The following is a 21923-nucleotide window of genomic DNA, read 5'->3' as shown; positions in this document are numbered from 1 at the left end:
AAATCGGAAAGAAATTCCCTTATGATTTTATCAGAATCTTGTACATGCAGGAGTAATTCAATAATAACCCTGATGAGTTCAAAAACCCCACCGTTGCCATTTAGAGGCCATTTTCAACACTCTGTAATTTATGAACGCAGGTTGTTATGCCCAGGTTCCTGTCTCACAGTGAACAGTCAGCAAGCGAAAACTTTAGAAGTGTGAAAAATTGCCTGCACATCTGAACACTTAGTGGTGGATTACTAGATTTTACCTCTTGTGTGAAGCTAGCCAACATTTAACTGTGCACATCTCTTTACTGCTGCAGGATGTACCATCCCCAATTAAATACTTTGTGACTCGGTGGTCCAAGGATCCTTGGGCACAGATGGCTTACAGTTTTGTGAAGACTGGTGGCAGTGGGGAAGCCTATGACATCATAGCTGAAGATATTCAAGGGAAAATATTTTTTGCAGGCGAGGTAAGAAGTAAACACGTTTTCTAAATAAATGCAATTGACTGTAGATTTTGAAATGTTTTTGTTTACAATAATTTGTAGAAATGTTTCAAACCATGAGAACTTTTGCACCAGTAAGTGTCGTTCACATGAAACCATTTATTATATGAAGATCTAAATGGCTTCAAGCATTTGCAAACCTTTACCTGTATAAATGAACAAAATGATCAATGATGACCAATAAATATATTCATTGACAAAACTTTATGCAAATTTTACCTGAACATTCAGAGCATTGCGTAATTTTTGCACACCGCTCAATTTGAGCTCTTCTGCTTCTGTTGTGTTGGGGTGCTGCAATACCAGAGGGCAGACTGTTTTCTGGAACTTAGACCCGGGATGTTTGCAGCATCATTTAAAAGCTGCAGAACATTGACTTAGCCCTTATTCACATGACAGGGTTTCCCGGCCGGGTGACGGCCGTTCATAAAACGTTCATAGGTAGTGCAATGTATTAGAAAAAAAAAAACTGACAGTTGGACCTTCAAGTCCCCTAGTGGGACTTGAAAAAACGTGTATAAACAAAAGCTTTAAAACGTATAATAAAAGTTTTTGTTGTTGTTTGGCCTAGCAAGCAGGGTAGCCCGCTCTATGAATTATCAAGGCGTCACAAATAGGCTTCTACCTGGCTAGTTACGTTGCGCCTCATGACTTACACACTATTCCTCCATGTTTCACACACTTGCATCCCATTATTTATTTTATTTATTTTTTAGGCACTTTACTCATTACTGCCCCCTATATTTCACTCACATTATTACACTTGCACATACACTATTCATTTATTATTTCTTACTACACATCCCATGCACCACATACCACTCCCCTCAAGACTAGTGGGAGTGGCTATTATTATTTAAAGCACCTGCTCACTCGCCTTCATCAGCGTTTCAGACCTGGCTGTGTCCATTTGTAAGTATGGCCTTTTTCGGTGTTGTTGCATAAATGTCCTTGTTTTTATCTGTTTTGTATAATAAAAGTTTCAAGTTATAAAATCAAACACAATCGCCCTTATCAAGTACATTATTATTGAAAAAAAGAAAATAAACCATACATATTTGGTATCGCCGCAGCCGTAATGGCCTAAACTATAAAAAATTTCTGTTATTCCACGCGATGAATGGCGTAAAAAACGATACCAGAATTTCTGTTTTTTTGGTCACTTTACCCTACAAATATTCTAATAAAAAGTGATCAAAAAGTTGCATGTATCCAAAAATGGTACCGATATAAACTATAGCTCGTCTCGCAAAAAACAAGTCCTCATACTGCTCCGTCGACTAAAAAATTAAACCGTTATAGTTCTCACAATTTGGCGACAGAAAAAATACATTCCTTTTACAAAAGTAATTTTGTTGTGCAAAAAGTTGTAAAACATAAAGTGCTATAAATTAGGTTTTAACGGAATCGGACTGACCCGCAGTATAAAGTTAACATGTAATTTATAACGCATGGTGAACGCTGTATAAAAAAAACTATGCCAGAATTGCGTTTTTTTGTTTACCTGGCCTCCCAAAAAATAGGATAAAAGGTGATCAAAAAGTCGCATGTACCCCAAAATGGTACCAATAATAACTACAGCTCGTCCCACAAAAAAATAGTCCTCATACCACTACGTCTATGAAAAACATAAAATTAGTTAAGGCTCCAATAAGCCAGGAAATAAAAAATATGCAGTTGTGCAGGCCCGATGGGAACATTTCTTCTTTTTCAAAAGGCGAATTATCAAGGCCCTAAAATTAGGAAACCAGGAAGTGTAGGGCCCCAACATATCTGCTGGAAGCGAGGGTGCCCATATTATACCAGGACAACACTTCCCAGCAAAATTCCCCAAACTGCAAAGGTTCGGAGTGTGGACCAAAAGGGGGATAAGAAAGGACGCCATATATCAGTTCTGCACCGGCCTGTGCAGAAAGGATTGCTTCACAGTGTAACACACATCTATGGATAATTTTATTGTTTTTTTACCCCATTATTATACCACCTGACTATGCCCCTGATGTACTCTGCCCAGCTTACATATGTCCCCACATTATAAACGGAAAAACCAGCAATACTCGAACAAAACTACTACCAAGCAAAATCCGCTCTCCTAAAGCCAAATGGTGTTCCTTCCCCTCTGTACCCTACAGCGTGCCCAAACATCTATTTACTTCCACATAGATTGCATCGCCATACCCGGGAGAACCCTTTTAACAAATTTTGGGTTGTGTCTCCAGTGGCATAAGCTGGGCACAACATTTTTGCCACTGAAATGGCATATCTAGGGAAAAATTTTCATTTTTACTTTGCACCATCTGCAGCACAATCATTTATGGAAAAGTCCTGTAGGGTGAAAATGCTCACTACACCCCTTAATAAATGCCTTGAGGGGTGCAGTTTCCAAAATGGGGTCACTTCTCAGGGGTTTCTTTTATTATTTCACATCAGAACCTTTGCAATTGTGAACCAATACTTTGTAAATCACCAAATTAGGCCTCAAATTTACATGGTACTCTTTCACTTCTGAGCCCTGTCAAATGTCCAGGCAAAAATTAGGGCCACATGTAGGGGGTTTCTACAACCGGGAAACACAGCATAATAATTAGAGAGCTGTCTTGTTATGGTGGCACAAGCTGGGCACCACATATTGGCATATCTATGGAAAAAAAATCCCATTTTCACACTGCAACATCGAGTGCACACTAGTTTCTGCAAAACACCTGCGGGGTTGACATGCTCACTACGCCCCTAGGTGACTACCTTGAGGGGGTGTAGTTTCCAAAATGTGGTCACTTCTGGGGGGGTTTCCACTGTTTTGATCCCACAGGGGCTTTGCAAATGCTACATAGTGACCATAAACGAATCCAGCAAAATCTGCACTCCAAAAGCCAAATGCCGCTCCTTCCCTTCTGAGCTCTGCCGTGTGCCCAAACAGCAGTTTTTTGGCTTCTTTTATTTGTTGAGAAAATGAAAAATTTTGAGCTAAAGCTACGTCTTATTGAAGAAAAAGGATTGTTTTTATTTCCACTGCCCAATTCTAATAAATTCTATAAAAAAAACTGTGGGGTCAAAATGCTCACTACACCCACTAGATGAATTCCTCAAGGGGTGTCGTTTCTTAAATGGGGAGTCACTTTTTGGACTTTTTCATTGTTTTGTCGCAAATGTGATCTCCAAAAGCCAAATAGCACTCCTTACCTTCTAAGCCCTGCGGTGTGTCCAAACAGCCGTTTATGACTACATGTAGGGTATTTGCTTTTTCCCCATTAGTCCACAAATTTTGTGGTGTTTTTTCTCCTTTAGTCCTTGTGGAAATGAGAAAGAATTAGCTAAACCTACATTTTCTTTGAAAAAAATGTCGATTTTCATTTTCACGGCCTACTTCCAATAATTTCTGCACAAAACCTGTGCGGTCAAAATGCTCACTATACCCCTAGATAATTTCCTCAATGGGTGTAGTTTCCAAAATGGGGTCACTTGTGTGGGGTTTCCACTGTTACGTCCCTTCAGGGGCTTTGCAAATGTGACATGGCCTCCGTAAACCATTCCTGCTAAATTTGAACACCAGAAGTCAAATAGCGCTCTTTCCTTTTTAAACCCTGCCGTGTGTCTGGACAGCCGTTTATGACCACATGTGGGGGATATTGTTTTACTCGGGAGAAATTGCTTTATAAATGTTGCAGTGCTTTTTCCCCTAAAAAATTAGCTAGACCTACATTTTCTTTGAAAAAATTTAGATTTTAATTTTTACGGCCTACTTCCAAATAATTTCTACAATAAACCTGTGGGGTCAAAATGCTCACTATATCCCTAGATAATTTTCTTGAGATGTGTAGTTTCCCAAATGTGGTCACTTTTGGGGGATTTCCACTGTTTTCGCACCGCAAGAGCCCTGCAAACTTGACATGGTGGCTAAAATATATTCTAATAAAAAGGAGGCCCCAAAATCCACTAGGCGCTCCATTGCTTCTGAGGCCTGTACTTCAGTCCATTACCGCACTAGGACCACATGTGGGATATTTCCTAAATCTGCAGAACATGTGCAATAAATATTGAGTTGCATTTCTCTGGTAAAACTTTGTGTTACAAAAAAAAAAAAATTGATTAAAAATTAATTTCTGCAAAAAAAATGAAATTTGAACATTTTACCTCTACTTTGCTGTAATTCCTGTGAAACGTCTAAAGGGTTAAGAATCTTTATAAATTCGGTTTTGAATAGTTTGTGGGGTGAAGTTTTTAAAATGGGGTGACTTATTGGGGGTTTCTAATATATAAGGCCCACAAAGCCACTTCACAACTGAACTGGTCCCTGAAAAAATATCCTTTTTGGAGTTTTCCTGAAAATGAGAGAAATTGCTGCTAAAGTTCTAAGCCTTGTAAAGTCCTAGAAAAATAAAAGGATGTTCAAAAAACGATGCCAATCTAAAGTAGACATATGGGGGATGTTAATTAGCAACAAATTTGTGTGGTATAACTGCCTGTCTTACAAGCAGATACATTTATATTTAGAAAAATGATAATTTTTTAGCAAAATTGTGGTGTTTTTCACAATTAAATACTGAATGTATCGAGCAAATTTTGCCGGTAACATAAAGTCCAATGTGTCACGAGAAAACAGTCTCAGAATCGCTTGGATAGGTAAAAGCATTCCGAAGTTATTACCACATAAAGTGAAAGGTCAGATTTGAAAAATGAGGCTCTGTCAGGAAGGTCAAAAGTGGCCAAAGAGGAAAGGGGTTAATTTAAAAAGATTTGTCTGTGTTTCAGGTGTTTTTTTTTTGTTTTTTTAAAACTCTGGAAAGTTTTGGAATTTAAAGAATAAACAAATAATATATTCAAATGACTTGGCCGCAATGACATTGGCTTAACAGGAATGTCACGTGACCACGTCATCCATTGGCTGTAGGCCGTTTGGGATCCCACCATTAGCTTTGGCATTGTGGTTTATATTGAAATCTGTGTGCCTAACAAAATCTCCCAGGGCTTCCTGAGGTAATACCTGTTCGGGCAAAGACCCCAAGTGGAACAAAAAGTAAAAGCCCTGCAATACTGACATGCACAGTACACTGCAATAAAGAACTATTGCAATGTATTCGGATAAGTTTACACACATCAGATATGTTGCAGAAATTTCTTTGATTGAAAATCCGCTTCATTCATCGGAATTGGGCTTGCAGTAATCTATGCAACTGCTCCAGAAACAACCCATTTTAGATGAATGGGACTGATTTTCACTTGCAGAAAATTCTGCAATAAATTTTACTCGTGTGAACTTAACCTTATAGAAGTGATCGTTGGATCACATGTTCAAGTCCCAGAGTGGGACTAAAAAAAGTTAAAAGCATCCTTTTTTTTTTCTCTGACAAAAATGCTTTATAATGGGAAAAATAAAAAAATAGACATAATTGGTATTGCCGCAGCCATATATCCCGTAATATAAAATTAAACATTTTTATTTCTCGCTAATCATTGGGGGACACTGCACCATGGGTTAATTCTTCTGCCACTAGGTGGTGAAACTAGGTAGGAATGAGTCTTGGCTCATCCCAGGCGGGCCATATTTTTTATTTTAGTTGTATTTGTATTCTTTTCTTAGCTGCAGGTGTTTTCATTCGGTTTACAGTGTATGCCAACCCCCTGCAGGTGTCTTATAACCAGGCAGTCCTCTGCTCTGTTTCTCCCTCACCGCCGGTCATCTAACTTATATTTTTTGCTTCCGAAGGCTCTAGTACCCCACTATATGTGTGAGGTTACGGAAGAGGTGACCCTGGGTGTATCCAAAGAAGCCTGAGGGTAAGTATTTTCCCATCCCTTCTCTTGTTCTACTGCTGTCTGGGGAAATGGTATGATTCCTTTCTCTAGGCACTTTTTTTTATATTGGCCAGTGTATCCTTCTCTAGGGACGTTTCTAGGGATTTAGTCCCTTCTTACTTACGTCTGGAGTTTTGTTTCTGTTCCTTTGCGGAATTGTTGCCGCTCGTCCCGCCATCCTTGTGGCTTGGCTTCCTGATCTAGCCCCCAACTTTTTTTGTTTAGTTTTGGCCGCATTTTATTTTTTTTGTTCCATTTTGGCCCCGCCTCGGCCTGTCAGGTGTTCCTTTTCAGCCTATGGCCTCCCTCCTCGTATCTGCAGTTGTTTGGAGGAAGAACTTCTTGGGAGGTGGGGATGAAGGCGGGGCTTAAGTCTTCTGAACGACTCCATTTTCAAAATGGACTTGAGGACTTCAGATCTGCTGCAACTAATTTTCTGGTGGCATTTTTCTCCTGTCTTCTTCCATAGGGGTACACCGTTCCAAGGGTCTGTAGGCCAGCCTTTTGGCTGTATTGTTTGTTTGTTGCTTGTTCTTCCCTAGGATCTGGCATCCCTTGAATGGGCGATGTCTTTTGCTGAAGCCCTAGGGAACATTTCCAGACTATTCCAGTCTACCCCCAGACGAAGGCTTCCTGCCTCTGGGTGTGATGCCAGACAGTGCCGCTCTCTAAACATGGGTAAGGTGTTCCACTGCAGCTGCAGGGGTAACTGGTAGTTTATACCAACATTGGACTTTCTTTTATCTCAGAACCGCCCTCCTCGTAAGTGGCATTCTCTCCGGTCACAACATTACCGCTCCTTTCCTAATGTCTCCTCAGGGAGGTTATTTTCTTTCAGACTAGACAGGGGACGAAACAAACATACGACTCCAGACGGTCAGCTTTCAGGCCTAGACTGGCTTGGCAGCTGCGGCCCAGGCTCCAGAAGCCCCCCTTAACAAGACACCTTCAACAGGAAGGTGTTTCCTCACTAGCTGCAGATGTCCGAAGAGGGGGATGACTTCTTTCTTTTCAGGAGACATGGCCCACTCATGTGGACGACACCTTTGTTTGAGAGGTGGTGTCTACGGGATACAAGATCGTTTTTAAAGCTTCCTCCTGGAAAATTCATTCTCCCTGCTCTGCTTAGCTCTTTGGATCAAGCTTTTTCCTAGGCAGATTCTTACCTCCTCCTGTGGAACGTTATTGTCCCAGTTCCTCAGCTGGAACGATTTGAAGCGTTTTACTCAAATCTTTATACAGTTCCCAACAAGGACGGGTCTCTTGATTCAATTCTGGACTTATGGATTTTGAAACGCTTCGTACGGTTTCACACGTACAACTGTTTCGCATGGAATCCTTGAGGTCGGTCATCACATTGCTGGAACAGGAAGTATTCCTTTCTTCCATCCACATTTTAGATGTATACTTCCATATCCCCATCGCAAAGACCCATCATTTCCTTCGTTTGGCGGTGGGTCCTCTACATTTCAAATTTGTTGCTCTCACTTTTGTGCTTGTCACGTCTCCTCGGGTCTTCACTAAGGTCCTTCCAACTCTTTTATGGCATTTCTCCATGCCAGGGGAGTCGCTGTCATTTCTTACCTGGATGACCTCATGGTGAAGGCAACGTCGAGCATGGACAATCTTCAGTCTCCAGGTCTGTCTGGACACTTTGAGAAGGTTCGGCTGGATCATCAACAAGGAAAAATCAGGGGGGGGGGGTTTGGGTCTGCTACTCAATACCAGGACAGCAAGGACCTTTCTTCCAGTGGACAAGGTTTCTCTTCTTCGCTAGTACACTTTTATTTTTATTTATTTTTTAATCTATCCTTTTTTTGCATGTGAGTTCTAGGAAGAATGGTGTCAACCTTTGAGGCGGTTCCATATGCACAATTTAACTTCCGGTCCCTCCAGAGGGCTAACCATTCACACTGGGACAAGTCTCAGGACTCGCTGGACAAATTGATACTCCTCCCGCTCAGGTCTGTCAGGAGTTGCGATTGTGGCAGACTTCGCCAACCATCTCGATGGGTCAGTCTTTTTCTCCCCTCCAGTGGCTGGTCATCTCAACGGATACTAGTGTGTCCGGGTGGAGTGCAGAAATGGATCCTCACACAGTACAGAGTACTTCGTCGCAGGAAAAAAGGTTCTTGCAGATCAACCTGTTGGAATTGAGGGCAATCTTCCTAGCCCTCTCCCACTGGACTTTTCTCTATTAGGGTCGGCCGGTTTAGATCCAGATCAACAACTCTTTTGTTTATGTGATCCACCAGGGTGTCACCAGGAGTCTGGCGACACTATTTGGAATCCTTTCAGATCCTACTGTGGGCAGGGCAACATATTCCAGTGCTGTCAGTGGCCCACATACCAGGAGTAGTGTTAGGGATCTGCCAGGTACTTCATCTAGGTATACTCCTGGGATTAATCAATCCACACCTGAGGCCAGACCTGTTCGACTGACACCATCTCCCACCAACCAGGATGGCAGGCTCAGGAGTGGGAGAGCCTATCGCGGCCTGGTCTGTCGGAGTTAGCTCCGCCCCCTGTCCTTTATTACCTGCCCTGTTCTCTCCCTCAGTGCTTGTAATTCTTTTGGATTCCTGGCCCCACTGCTGCTTGCTCCAGCCTGCTTCTGCCGTGCTTCTGCCTTGCTGCAGTTCTGCTTGACCTGCTTTGCTTTGCCCCTGGCTTGCTTCTGTCTCCTTAGAAAACACATCGGCGAAGTCCTGAACAAACTCAGGAAGCGTGTTTACCTCCTCCCGGGGAGAAATAGAGTTAACAGAAAGACATGACATAAGACATTCATTACCCCATTTGGTGAGATCCCCAGTATTCCAATCAAACGTGGGATTATGCAACTGCAACCAGGGAAGGCCTAAAACCAGATCAGACGATAATCCCTGCATCACCAGTACAGAGCACTGCTCCAAATGCATGGAGCCAACAAGGAGTTCAAAAACAGGAGTATGCTGAGTAAAATAACCATTAGCAAGGGGAGTTGAGTCGATTCCTACTACAGGGATAGGATAAGGTAAATCAATACAAGGCATCTTTAGAGACATAGCAAATTCCGCAGACATGATATTAGCAGATGACCCTGAATCCACGAAAGCACTGCCCGTGGCAGCCCGGCCAGCAAACGAGACCTGAAAGGGAAGCAAAATTTTATTGCGTTTCACATTAACGGGAAATACCTGTGCGCCCAAGTGACCTCCCCGATGATCACTTAGGCGCGGAAGTTTTCCGGCTTCTTATTCTTGCGCCTGGGACAGGTGTTCAGTAGATGCTTGTCGTCCCCACAGTAGAAGCAGAGACCATTCATTCTGCGAAACTCCCTACGTTGTCGAGGGGACATGGAGGCCCCGAGTTGCATAGGTACCTCCGAGTCCTCCGTGGAGGGGCGAGGAGACGGGACCTCGGGGGGGATCGCAGAAAAGTCAGAGGGGAGCACACTGAAGCGTTCTAGCTGACGTTCCCTGAGACGTCGGTCAAGTCGTACTGCTAGGGCCATAACCTGGTCAAGGGAGTCAGACGAGGGGTAGCTAACCAGCAGATCCTTCAGGGCGTCAGATAATCCTAACCTAAACTGGCACCTTAGGGCCGGATCGTTCCACTGAGAAGCTACGCACCACTTCCTAAAATCAGAACAGTATTCCTCAACCGGTCTCCTACCCTGACGTAAGGTCACCAGCTGACTCTCGGCTAAGGCAGTCCTGTCAGTCTCGTCGTAAATGAGTCCGAGGGCAGAGAAAAAACGATCAACAGAGGAAAGTTCAGGGGCGTCAGGAGCCAAGGAGAAGGCCCACTCTTGGGGCCCTTCCTGGAGTCGGGATATGATGATACCCACCCGCTGGTTCTCGGAACCTGAGGAGTGGGGCTTTAGGCGGAAATACAGTCTGCAACTCTCCCGGAAGGAGAGAAACGTCTTACGGTCCCCTGAGAACCGGTCAGGTAACTTGAGGTCGGGTTCTAGAGGTGAGGTGAGGGGTACTACTAAAGCAGCGTCACCCTGATTGACCCTTTGGGCCAGGGCCTGGACCTGTAGGGAGAGGCCCTGCATCTGCTTGGCCAGGGTCTCAAGGGGGTCCATGATAGCGTCAGCGTAGGAGAAATGGTAGACTAGGTAAGGGCTTGTAATTGTGTAATGGCCGGAAGGAGGTGAAGGGAAAGTGAGCCCTAATCTACCCACCGCCCTGTCCCTGCCTACTTGCAACGACTCGCCCTAGGCGACGAGGTACAACTGGGCGGCGGTCCCTACGCTGTCCAAGTGCACAGGAAAACAAACAGGGAACATGCAAGGGAAGGGGCAGTAGCCACGGAACGCCACGAGGAAACGGAGCGGCGAACGGACAGTCAGGACCAGGACGAAGTGAGTACACCCAAGCGGGCAAGGAGACAGAAGCAAGCCAGGGGCAAAGCAAAGCAGGTCAAGCAGAACTGCAGCAAGGCAGAAGCAGGCTGGAGCAAGCAGCAGTGGGGCCAGGAATCCAAAAGAATTACAAGCACTGAGGGAGAGAACAGGGCAGGTAATAAAGGACAGGGGGCGGAGCTAACTCCGACAGACCAGGCCGCGATAGGCTCTCCCACTCCTGAGCCTGCCACCCTGGTTGGTGGGAGATGGTGTCAGTCGAACAGGTCTGGCCTCAGGTGTGGATTGATTAATCCCAGGAGTATACCTAGATGAAGTACCTGGCAGATCCCTAACAAGTAGACAATAAGACTGCAGATTTTCTCTGCTGAGAGACTAGATCCAAGAGAGTGGTCTCTTCACCCAAGGGTATTTCATCAACTGTGCCAGAGGTATAGCTACCAGATTTCCCGTCTTAACCCCAAGGTTCTGAACTATGTGGCTACAATCCCAAGGCCATCACAGTTGACACTCCATGGAGAGTGGTATCTCTTCACTCCACTTCCACTCTTGCCCAGAGTGCTCAAGAGTGCTGCAATTGCGTTACTGCAATTATGGTGGCTTCACAGATCTAATTTACCTTTTTGCAGATGCGCTATACTTTTTCACAAGGTTTGCTATTCCACCCCACTTATCTTCCGATACATTTTACTGCAAGGCTGTTGAAGCAGAGGTTCTGAGGGCACATCAATTTGCCTCATCTTCCCTGAGCAATCACGTTTCTGCTCTGTCCATTTTTTTCAGAGAACTTTTGGTATTCCTTCTCATGGGAAGACTTTTTTTTGCAGGGGGTGTCTCAAAGTACCTACTTTCAGATATTCTATTGAGCTTTGGGATCTTAATTTCGTTCTTCGAGCTCTTCAGGTAACTCTTTTCGAACCTTTCAGAGACCTTTTGCTGCGTCCCCTTTCCTGGAGGGTAGCTTTTCTGGTGGTTATCACCTACATCACGCTGGTTTCGGAAATTGCTGTCTTGTCCTGCAAGTGACCTTTTTCGCACATCCATAAGGAAAAGGTGGTGTGTTCCAACCTAATCTGCCTTTTCTATCGAGGGTAGTCTCTACCTTCCTTATTAATGAAGACCTTGTTCTTCCTTCTATTTGCCCCATCTCAGCCAAGGGAACAAACTACATTACCTTGATCTGGCAAAAGCAGATCAGTAGGAATCTTTCTGGCTGTGACAGGTTCGTTTTGTCACTCCAATTCTTCTTTTTTTTGTTTTGGTTTTTTTCTACCTAAAGGGCCACGCAAGGATTTAGCAGCATCCAATTCCTCTATTGTATGTTGAATCCAGTCTGTGAATTTGGCAACCCATCAGTCGAAGGGTAAAGTTCCTCTCCTTCGGGTTACTGGCCATTCTACAAGGTTGTTGGTGCCTTATGGGTGGTCAGGCATCAAGCTTCATTTGTTCAGGTCTGCTACCTTTTATGATTAGTTTTTTTCTCCACCCTCTGGGACTGCTTTAGGACGTCACATGGTGCTGTATCCTCCAATGATTAACGAGAAAACTAGATTTTTGTACCCACCATAAAATCTATTTCTGGTTTAAATCCATTTGGGAGATAGATCCCGCCCTCTTATTTTTTTGTTGTCTATTTTAGGCCTGGGACCTGTAGCTCTGTTTGGTTTTCTTCCGGGACTGTGAATATGTTTGTATTCTTTCCTACTGCTTTTCTGCAAACTGAATTAGCCAGTGTCTGTGGGAAAGGCACCGCCTGCCTGGGCAGAGTCAAATCTCTCTTCCAACCTAGTATAGCCTCCTAGTGGCAGAAGCATATACCAATGGTGCTCTGTCCCCCAATGGATTAATTGAGAAATAGATTTTATGGCGAGTACAAATATCTTTTTTTATCTCACACCGTAAATGCAGTAAAAATACAGACAAACTATAAAACAATTACTGTTTTTTTGGACATCTCTACTCTTCTAGAAAATCTATAACAAGTGTATGTACCCAAAAATGGTACCAATGAAAACTATAACTCATCCCACCAAAAATAAACCCTCATACAGCTCTATCGGTGGTGTGTAAAAAAAAAAAGTTATGACTCTTAGAATATGGTGACAAAAAGAAATATTATTTATACAAAAAAGTGGTTTTATTGTGCAAAAGTTGTAGAAAATAATTAAAAATACAGTCGTGCTTGAAAGTTTGAGAGTACTTCAGAATTGTCTTTATTTCTATAAATTTGACCTAAAACTACATCAGCTTTTTACACAAGTCCTAAAAGTAGATAAAGAGAAACAAATGAAACAAAGTAAAAAATATTAGACTTGGTCATTTATTTATTGAGGAAAATGATCCAATATCACATATCTGTAAATGGCAATAGTATGTAAATCCTTGCTTTCAGTATTTGGTGTGACCCCCTCGTGCAGCAATAACTGCATCGAAATGTTTCCGGTAATTGTTGATTTTGTCCTGCACATCGGCTTGGAGGAATTCTAGCCCATTCCTCCTTACAAAACAGGTTCAACTTTATGTTGGTGGCTTTGCTTCCATGAACTGCTCACTTCAGCTCTTTTCACAACATTTCTATTGGATTTTATTGGTTATTTCTTTATGAAAATCATTCATTATCATATATCTCTGAGTGGCAAAAGTATGTGAACCATTAGGATTGGCAGATAACTTGTAGGTGAAATTAGGCAGATGTTTTCAATCAATGGGATGACAATCCGGTGTGAGTGAGCGACCTGTTCTATTTAAAGAACAGGGATCTATCAAAGTCGGATCTTCACAACACATGTTTGTGGAAGTGTATCATGGCACGAACAAAGGAGATTTCTGGGAACCTCAGAAGAAGAGTTGTTGATGCTCATCAGACTGGAAAAGATTACAAAATCATTTCAAAAGAGTTTGGACTCCACCAATACACAGTCAGAGAGATTGTGTACAAATGGAGTAAATTCAATACTATTATTCCCCTTCCTAGTGGTGGTCAACCAACAAAGATCACACCAGGCGTATAATATTCCTCAAGGTCACAAAGAAACACAAGGTAACCTCTAAGCAACTAAATTCCTCTCTCAAGTTCGTGAGTCTACCACCAGGAGGACACTGAACAACAATGGTGTGCATGGCAGGATTGGAAGGCGATAGCCGCAGCTCTCCAAAAAGAACATTGCTGCCTGTCTGCAGTTTGCTAGAACTCGCCTGAACAAACCAGAAGGCTATTGGAACAATGTGGACGGATTAGGCGAAAAAAACATTTCTTTTGTTTAAATGAGAAGCTTTCTGTTTGGAGAAAGGAAAACATTGCATTCCAGCATAAATACCTCATACCATCTGGGAAACCCGGTGGTGGTAGTATCATGGTTGGGCCTGTTTTGCTGCATCTGGGCCAGGACGGCTTGCCATCATTGATGGAACAGTAACTTTCCAGGTCATTCCCCCTTTCCCCTCACTCACATTTCCCTTTTTTGAAGTCCACACCCTCAAGCTCTTTCGCCCATTCTCCCTCCGAGTGGCAGTTGTCTACCGCCCCCTGGGCTCACCGCATCAATTCCTGGATCATTTTGCTGCCTGGCTTCCACAATTCCTATCATCTGAAACACCAACTCTCATCATGGGTGACTTTTAACATCCCCATTGATAACCCAATCTCCTCATCTGCCTCCCAGTTTCTGTCTTTAACCTCCTCCCTAGGTCTGCCACAACTTACTAACTCTCTTACACATGAAGACGGTCATTCACTTGACCTGGTGGTCTTCCGTCTCTGCACAGTTTCTGACTTTAATAATTCTCCTCTCCTTCTCTATCATCACAACTTTCTCTCCTTTTACTATCAAAAATTCTCTGCCTACACAGGACATGCCTACCTATCCTACATACAGAAATGTATATGCCATCAACACTCAGTAACTCAGGCAGTCTACAGTCCACATTGTCCCCTATCTGTTCCCTCTCATGTCCCAATCTGGCCGCCAAACATTACAATAACACTCTCAAAAATTCTTATGATGAAGCAACACCCCCTACACTCCGAACTACCCGGCAAAGATGTCCACAACCCTGGCACACACCCCAATTCCGCTTTCTTCAGCGGTGCTCGAGATGTGCCAAACGTCTGTGGAGAAAATCGCACCTGTCAGCAGATTTCCTCCATTACAAATTTATGCTCAAAACTTACAACTCTGCCGATCACAAAGCCAAACAAGTCCATTTCACCTCTCTCATCTTCACACTATCTAATAATCCAAAATACCTCGTTGATGGCTTTCATTCCCTCCTTAGTCCTAAAGTGCAGACCCCAATCACAGATCTCAGTCCTGGCGACATATTTTAAGTTTAAAATTGACAACATCCGGCATGATATTATCTCCCAGACCTCTTCTTTACTTTCAGCATTTGACCCAATAACACAAGAAGTCGTCTCTAGGCTCCTTTCTTCTTCTTGTCCTACAACCTGCCCCAGTAACCCTATCCCCTCACACCTCGTCCAGTCCCTCTCCCCGGCTCTCACTAGTCACCTGACTAAAATTTTTAATCTCTCCCTTTCTTCTGGAATCTTTCCTTTCTCTTTTAAACATGCCATTATAAACCCATTACTGGAAAAAATAACTCTAGACCCATCCAGCGCTGCTAACTACCGACCTGTCTCTAATCTCCCCTTCATCTCCAAACTCCTGGAATGCTTGGTCTACTCTCGCCTTATCTACTTCCTCGCTGCTAACTAAATTCTTGACCCATTATAATGTAGTTTCTACACTCCACAGAAACAGCCCTCGCTAAAGTCTCAAACGATCTCTTGGTGGCTAAACCTAACAGCAAATACTCTCTACTGATTCTTCTGGATCTCTCTGCAGCCTTTGACACTGTAGACCACAAATTCCTACTTAACATGCTCCACTCTATTGACCTTAAAGACCCGGCTCTCTTGGTTTTCTTCCTATCTCTCTGACCAATTAGCCCCATAGTACCCCTGAGGACGCTACGTGTTTAGCGAAACATGTCGAGGGGGGGGGGTCTTCAGTGCTTTTAACCCCTTCGCGCTCAGCGACGTACTATTCCGTTGCGCTAAGTGCATCGTTCGCGCTCAGCGACGGAATAGTACATCCAGGGGAAAATGCATCGCCATTTTCCCCCGGCACTTCATCGAGCTGTGATACCTGCTGTTTCCGACAGCAGGCTATCACAGCTCAATACTCCGGGACCAATTGCAGTGGTCCCGCCCCGGCGATCACTGCTATTGGTTAGTCAGTGACTACTAACCAATAACAGCGATCGCATATTTAATTTCCTGCCCCAGACGTCACATCCTGCCGCACCCGCTCTGAACTTCTCTGTTGGCGTTGGAGAGTTGTTCAGAGCGGTTGTGTCAGAGAATTGTGTGCGGAAAACGTAAAAAAAAATTACTTTTTGTACTTCCCTCTTGCTCCATCCACTTCCCACACCTGTCCTCCTCCAGTGTTCCTCTTGTCACCCCCGTTTTTGGTCAGTGATCTATCACTGACCACTTCTTAGTTTCAAGCCACATTTTCTTGGTCCCTGTGGATTATTTTTTTTTCTCTTTTTCTTTTTTTTTTTTCTTTATAAAATACAAAAAAAAATAAAATATATAAAAATTTATTAAAATTAAAAAAAAGTGAGTTTTTAGAAAGTTATCATCTAGCTAGTTTAGTATTCGGGTTAGTTAGTGTCAGGGAATCGTCAAAAAGTGTAGTGAGGTTTAGTGTCGCCGTAGTCAGGTTAGCGTTAGGGATCCATCACACTAGTTAGGTTTAAAATCAGTTGTTAGCGCCAGGAAAGCTCGGAATAATCTAGATAGGTTTAGTGTCAGGCACCCATCACCGTAGTTAGGTTTAGCGCCAGGAAAGCTCGGAATAATCTAGATAGGTTTAGTGTCAGGCACCCGTCACCGTAGTTAGGTTTAGCGCCAGGAAAGCTCGGAATAATCTAGATAGGTTTAGTGTCAGGCACCCGTCACCGTAGTTAGGTTTAGCGTCAGGAAAGCTATAAAGAATAATCTAGTTTATGTTTAGTGTCAGGGAATCGTCGCCGTAGATAGGTTTAGTGTCAGGGAAGTTCACATAAAATCTAGTTAGGTTTAGTGTTAGGAACCCTTGCCCTAGTTAGGTTTAGTGTCAGGGAAGTCCACTCGTTCTATAAAAAAATTAAAATATATATATAAGTTTAGATATTTAGTTATCTGCAGCATCTCAGCTGGTATTGGGGTTTCAGGGAATCATTCCATAAAAACAAAAAAAAAGAGTTTTAGGTAGCAGTCTATTGCTTCTACTGGTACTAATAAAAGTACTGTACAAAAGAATAAATTTTGCTGTATACATAATACACGTGTCTAAGCACACAATTTACAAGTGTGACACACAAATAATAAAATATGTCCCAAAGGTAATTTTCTCTGGAAGAGGCCTATGCGTTTCTTGCCTCTGACACGGACTTGTCAGATGGCGAGACTCTTTTATTTATCAACCTCCTCATCCAGTGATGAAGAGGAGGGACCCCCTAGGAGACGCCCCAGGACCTCCACCAGTTGAAACCCCTGGGAGAAGTGACCCCGGAACAGTTGAAACCTCCGTGTGAAGTGACCCCATTTGGACCACCACACCAGACAATTATGAGCCCCAAATCCCTGAGTACACAGGCAGACCAGGGATAAAATTTAACACGGCAGGGCTCAGTGAGATGGACTTTTTCAAGTTCTTTTTCACGGATGAATTTAAAGAGCTTATGTTGTCCCAGACAAATTTATATGCCCAACAGTATATTACTAAGAACCCCACGTCATTTTATGCCCAATCCCACAGGTGGACCCCTGTAGACACAGCAGAGTTGGGCAAGTTCTGGGGACTTCACTTGAACATGGGGCTTCTGAAAAAGCCGTCCATTAGGACCTACTGGAGTACAGACCTGTTATACCACACCCCGATGTACCGCATGGCCATGTCCAGGATGCGTTATGAGGCAATACTTTGCTTCTTACATTATGCTGATAATGAGCAGTGCCCACCCTGAGATGACCCCAGTTTTGACCGTTTGTATAAACTGAGACCCCTATTAGACCATTTCAGTGCCCGGTTTGCCCAAGCATACACCCCCGAGAAGTGTATTTCTATTGATGAGTCCTTGGTACATTTTAAAGGAAGGCTTCAATTCCGCCAGTATCTGCCGAGTAAGAGGGCAAGGTATGGCATGAAAGTGTATAAGCTGTGCGAGAGTGAAACAGGGTATACCTACAAATTTAGAATATATGAAGGGAAGGACAGCAGTATTCGGCCTCCAGAATGCCCCCCCTTACTGGTAATTAACGCAAAAATTGTGTGGGATTTGGTACACCCACTGCTGGACCAGGGTTATCACCTCTACCTGGATAATTTTTATGCCAGTGTCCCACTCTTCTAGTGCCTCGCTTCCAGAAGTACTGTAGCATGTGGCACTGCTAGAAAAAACCTGAGAGGCCTCCCTAAGAGTCTGCTTGGGCAAACACTCAGAAGGGGTGAGAGCAGGGCACAAACTAGCAGCAATATATTGTGTGTCAAGGACAAGAGAGATGTCCTTGTATTGACAAAAATACATGGCCACACCAGTACCAGTACAGAGGTCCCCAAACCAGATTGCATTCTGGACTATAATAGGTACATGGGAGGGGTGGACTTGTCAGATCAAGTCCTGAAATCCTACAGCGCCATGCGGAAAACGAGGGTGTGATATAAGAAGCTGGCCGTGCACATCATACAGATGGCATTGTACAATACGTACGTACTACGTCGATGTGCAGGCCAGAGGGGAACTTTCCTGGAATTTCAAGAGGTGGTTATCAAAAATCTAATCTTTAGGGACCAGGAAGGGGAGGCACGTGTCCCGAAAATGCGACACGTGTCCCGAAAAACCAGGGCTCTGTATGAAAGATTGTTTTAGAATTTATCACACATCCCTTGATTTTTAATTTACCCTGATGCACTCCGCACAGCTTATCCCCCTCATCTTTCCCTTCTGAGCCCTGCCGTGTGCCCAGGCAGCAGATAACAGCCACATGTAGGGTATTTCCGTACCCGGGAGAACCCACATTACAGTTTATGTGGTGTATATCTCCGGTGGCGCATGCTGGGCACATTATATCGGACACTGACATGGCATATATATATATATATATATATATATATATATATATATATATAAAATTGCAAATCTCACCATCTGCTGCACATTATCTTTTACCCAGTACCTGTGGGGTCAAAATGGGGTCACTTCTTGGGGGTTTCAACTGTACTGGTACCTCAGGGGCTTCTGTATACATGACTTGGCACCAGAAAAGCTCCAGTAGGCCAAATGGTGGTCCTTTCCTTCTGAGCCCTGCCGTGTGCCCAGGCAGCTAATTTCAGCCACATGTAGGGTATTGCCGTAACCCGGGAGAACCCACATTACAGTTAATGGGGTGTATATCTCCGGTGGCACAAGCTGGGCACAATATATCGGACACTGACATGGCATGCGCATATATATATATATATATATATATATAGATAGATAGATAGAGAGGGAAAATTGCAAATCTCACTCTGCACCATCTGCTGCGCATTATCTTTTACACAGTACCTGTGGGGTCAAAATGCTCACTACACCTCTGGATGAATGTCTTAAGGGCTGTCGTTTTTAAAATGGGGTCACTTCTCGGGGGTTTCAACTGTACTGGTACCTCAGGGGCTTCTGCATACATGACTTAGCACGAGAAAAGCTCCAGTAGACCAAATGGTGGTCCTTTCCTTCTGAGCCCTCCCATGGGCCCAAACGGCAGTTTATCGCCACAAATGGGGTATTGCCGAACTCAGGACAAATTGGGCAACAAAATGGGGTATTTTATTCCTTGTCTCCAGTTTGTGGAGACATATTGATGTCTATTAACTCTCAAGACTCTTCAGTAACTTTAGTGTGTGAGTATGTGACTGCACATTAGTAAGAATACTATCTGCAGAGTAAATGAATGGAGAGAAGTGTATGATGCTGATGGGTCAGCATCATACGCTCCTCTGTACAACGCCCACTTGGTCATATAGTGAAACGCCCTGTTGTCCATTGAGAAACTCATAAGCATAAAGCTCATATAGGGCAGAACTTTCTAAATAAAAAAACACTGCTGTAATCTACATTACGGCGCCGATCACATCATGTACAAGATAGGCCACTTATAATGTGGTGACAGAGCCTCTTTAAGCCTATTACGTCCTGCCTTGGGCAGGACCTAATAGGCTCCTGTACCTGGCAACCAGGAAGCCTTTACTAGGCTTCCTGGTTGCCGTAGCAACCATCAGCACCCTGCTATTTTTCACGGGGGGGTTAACGTGATACAGAAGGAGCCCCTTCCCTCTGTGTCAATCACTTAAATGCCGCTGTCGCTATTGACAGGGGCATTTAAGGGGTTAAACGGCGGCGATCGGAGAGAACTGTGATTGCCGCTGTTGCAGCAGGATGTCAGCCGTATATTACAGCCGGCACCCGCTGAAGATGAAACGCGCACAGCTCCTGTACAGGCTTCATCCTCAGGGTGTTACTGTACGCCCATTTGCAGGAACGCACTGCTAAAAAGGACGTACAGTAACGCCCATTTGAGGGAAGGGGTTAAGTAAAAAGAATAAACACAATAATTATTTTAGTCATGAAAGTTGAAAAAATATACATATTTGTTGTACCCATATCCTTAATTATAAATAATTTACATTGTGTTTGTTATTTTTCAGGCCACAAATCGACATTTTCCACAGACCGTTACTGGAGCCTATTTAAGTGGAGTGCGAGAAGCAAGCAAAATTACAGCCTTTTAAATCAAGTTTTTTCTCATCCAGTTGTTTATCAGAGGAATTGTGGAAACATTTTTTGTTTGTTTTTTTATGTTTGGTTGTAAGGCTCTTTTAACGTATGCGCCAGACGTATTCAACTGTATGCCTTTACATTTGCATGTCTGCCATTGACTTCCACTGCCGCATGGCTTTCAGTAGTTGAAAGGTATACCGTCATATACTGGCCAACCGAATGATAAAAGGACGCTTTTGGCATATTTCTGGCCAGTACAAGTCCATGGGCACGTTCGACAAATACTTGGGGAACACTTCCAAAAAGCTTAAACGTGATGTGAACAGAGACTAGTTCATATCAAGGCTCTGTGTTGGCCATTTTGGAAGGTTGGAAGGTAGGTACTAATATTGATCTAAAAAAAAAAAAAAAGGCATGTGTTCATGTAAAATAGATGGCAGAACTGCCAGGGCTTCTGTTAATGGCACACCTAAACTTGGAGAAGCTTATATTTTGAATTATTATTTTTTTTAATTAAAGAGGTATCAGACCTTCTGCTGTACCCATTCAGCTAAAGATTGTAACTGGCCTTTCTAGGACAAGTTCGAAATAGGTGTACCCTACATAAGGTAATATTAATAAATAGTAAAATATATCTCTATCATTATACTTGCTTATGCCAGTATGAACATGTCATATGAAGACAAAATTATTTAACTTTGACCCATATGGGTGCACGTGGCCAGATTTAGCATACCGTTTAATGTCTTGTAATTTATTTTTGAAGTATCTGTATAATTTAAGTTGACTGATCTCTTAAAGAGTTTGACCTACGAAAAACATGCATAACCTATCCACAGGACACCACTGATCACAAGAACGAGTGTCCCGTGACCCCCTTTTGAATGGGAGCAGCGGTCACACATGCACACTACCATTCAATGTCTTTAGGACTGACAGAAATTGCTGAGTACAATGCTCAGCTGTTTCCCCCAGCCCCATAGACATACACCGATCTGTGGATAGGTGATAAATGTTTTTCGTGAGCCAACCTAAGTGTAGCTTAAAATTTCAGTTAATGGAAGTGTATATTTTTGTAAATACAATTTTTTGTATACCAGTTTCATCCTTTTTGAGTTTTATATATTTTTGATGTGAGGAAAAGCAGTTTGTGGACCCTTTGCTTCACTTTGTAAATCATAATTTAGACCACTGAAGGTCAAGCATGAGAAATATTATGCTAAGTTGGACATATTGCAAAATAAAAGCAATAATTTGTTACCATGTAAAGAGTTGAGTCTATTATAAGTCAAAATGATTAATTTGATAACAATCATTCATTATTTATCTCGTTCGTTCGTTCGTTCGTTCGTTCGTTCGTTCGTTCATTTATAGTAGAACTCCCTTAGGCCTAGGGCTGGGCAATTAATCTATGTCATCTTGCGAATTTCGGTTTTATCAATTATTTTCTCCCGGTTTAAGCTGTATCTGCAT

The 21923-nt window shown here is 43.1% G+C and overlaps 1 protein-coding gene across 3 annotated transcripts in view; it reads left to right on the top strand.

Moving 5' to 3' along the window:
• Nucleotides 1-21713, top strand: part of KDM1B (lysine demethylase 1B) — an 80286-nt gene extending 58573 nt beyond the window's left edge. For all 3 annotated transcript variants that reach the window (XM_075826591.1, XM_075826590.1, XM_075826588.1), the window contains exons 20-21: nt 308-460; nt 20378-21713. In XM_075826591.1, the coding sequence (XP_075682706.1) occupies nt 308-460; nt 20378-20461 (237 nt within the window). In that variant the 3' untranslated portion in view covers nt 20462-21713. The remainder of the gene's footprint in view (nt 1-307; nt 461-20377) is intronic.
• The last annotated feature ends 210 nt before the right edge of the window (nt 21714-21923 follow it).

Source organism: Rhinoderma darwinii, chromosome 5 (genome assembly GCF_050947455.1).
Source record: "Rhinoderma darwinii isolate aRhiDar2 chromosome 5, aRhiDar2.hap1, whole genome shotgun sequence".
In the NCBI taxonomy this organism is placed as follows: Eukaryota; Metazoa; Chordata; class Amphibia; order Anura; family Rhinodermatidae; genus Rhinoderma; species Rhinoderma darwinii.
This window is presented reverse-complemented; position numbering and strand designations above follow the sequence as displayed.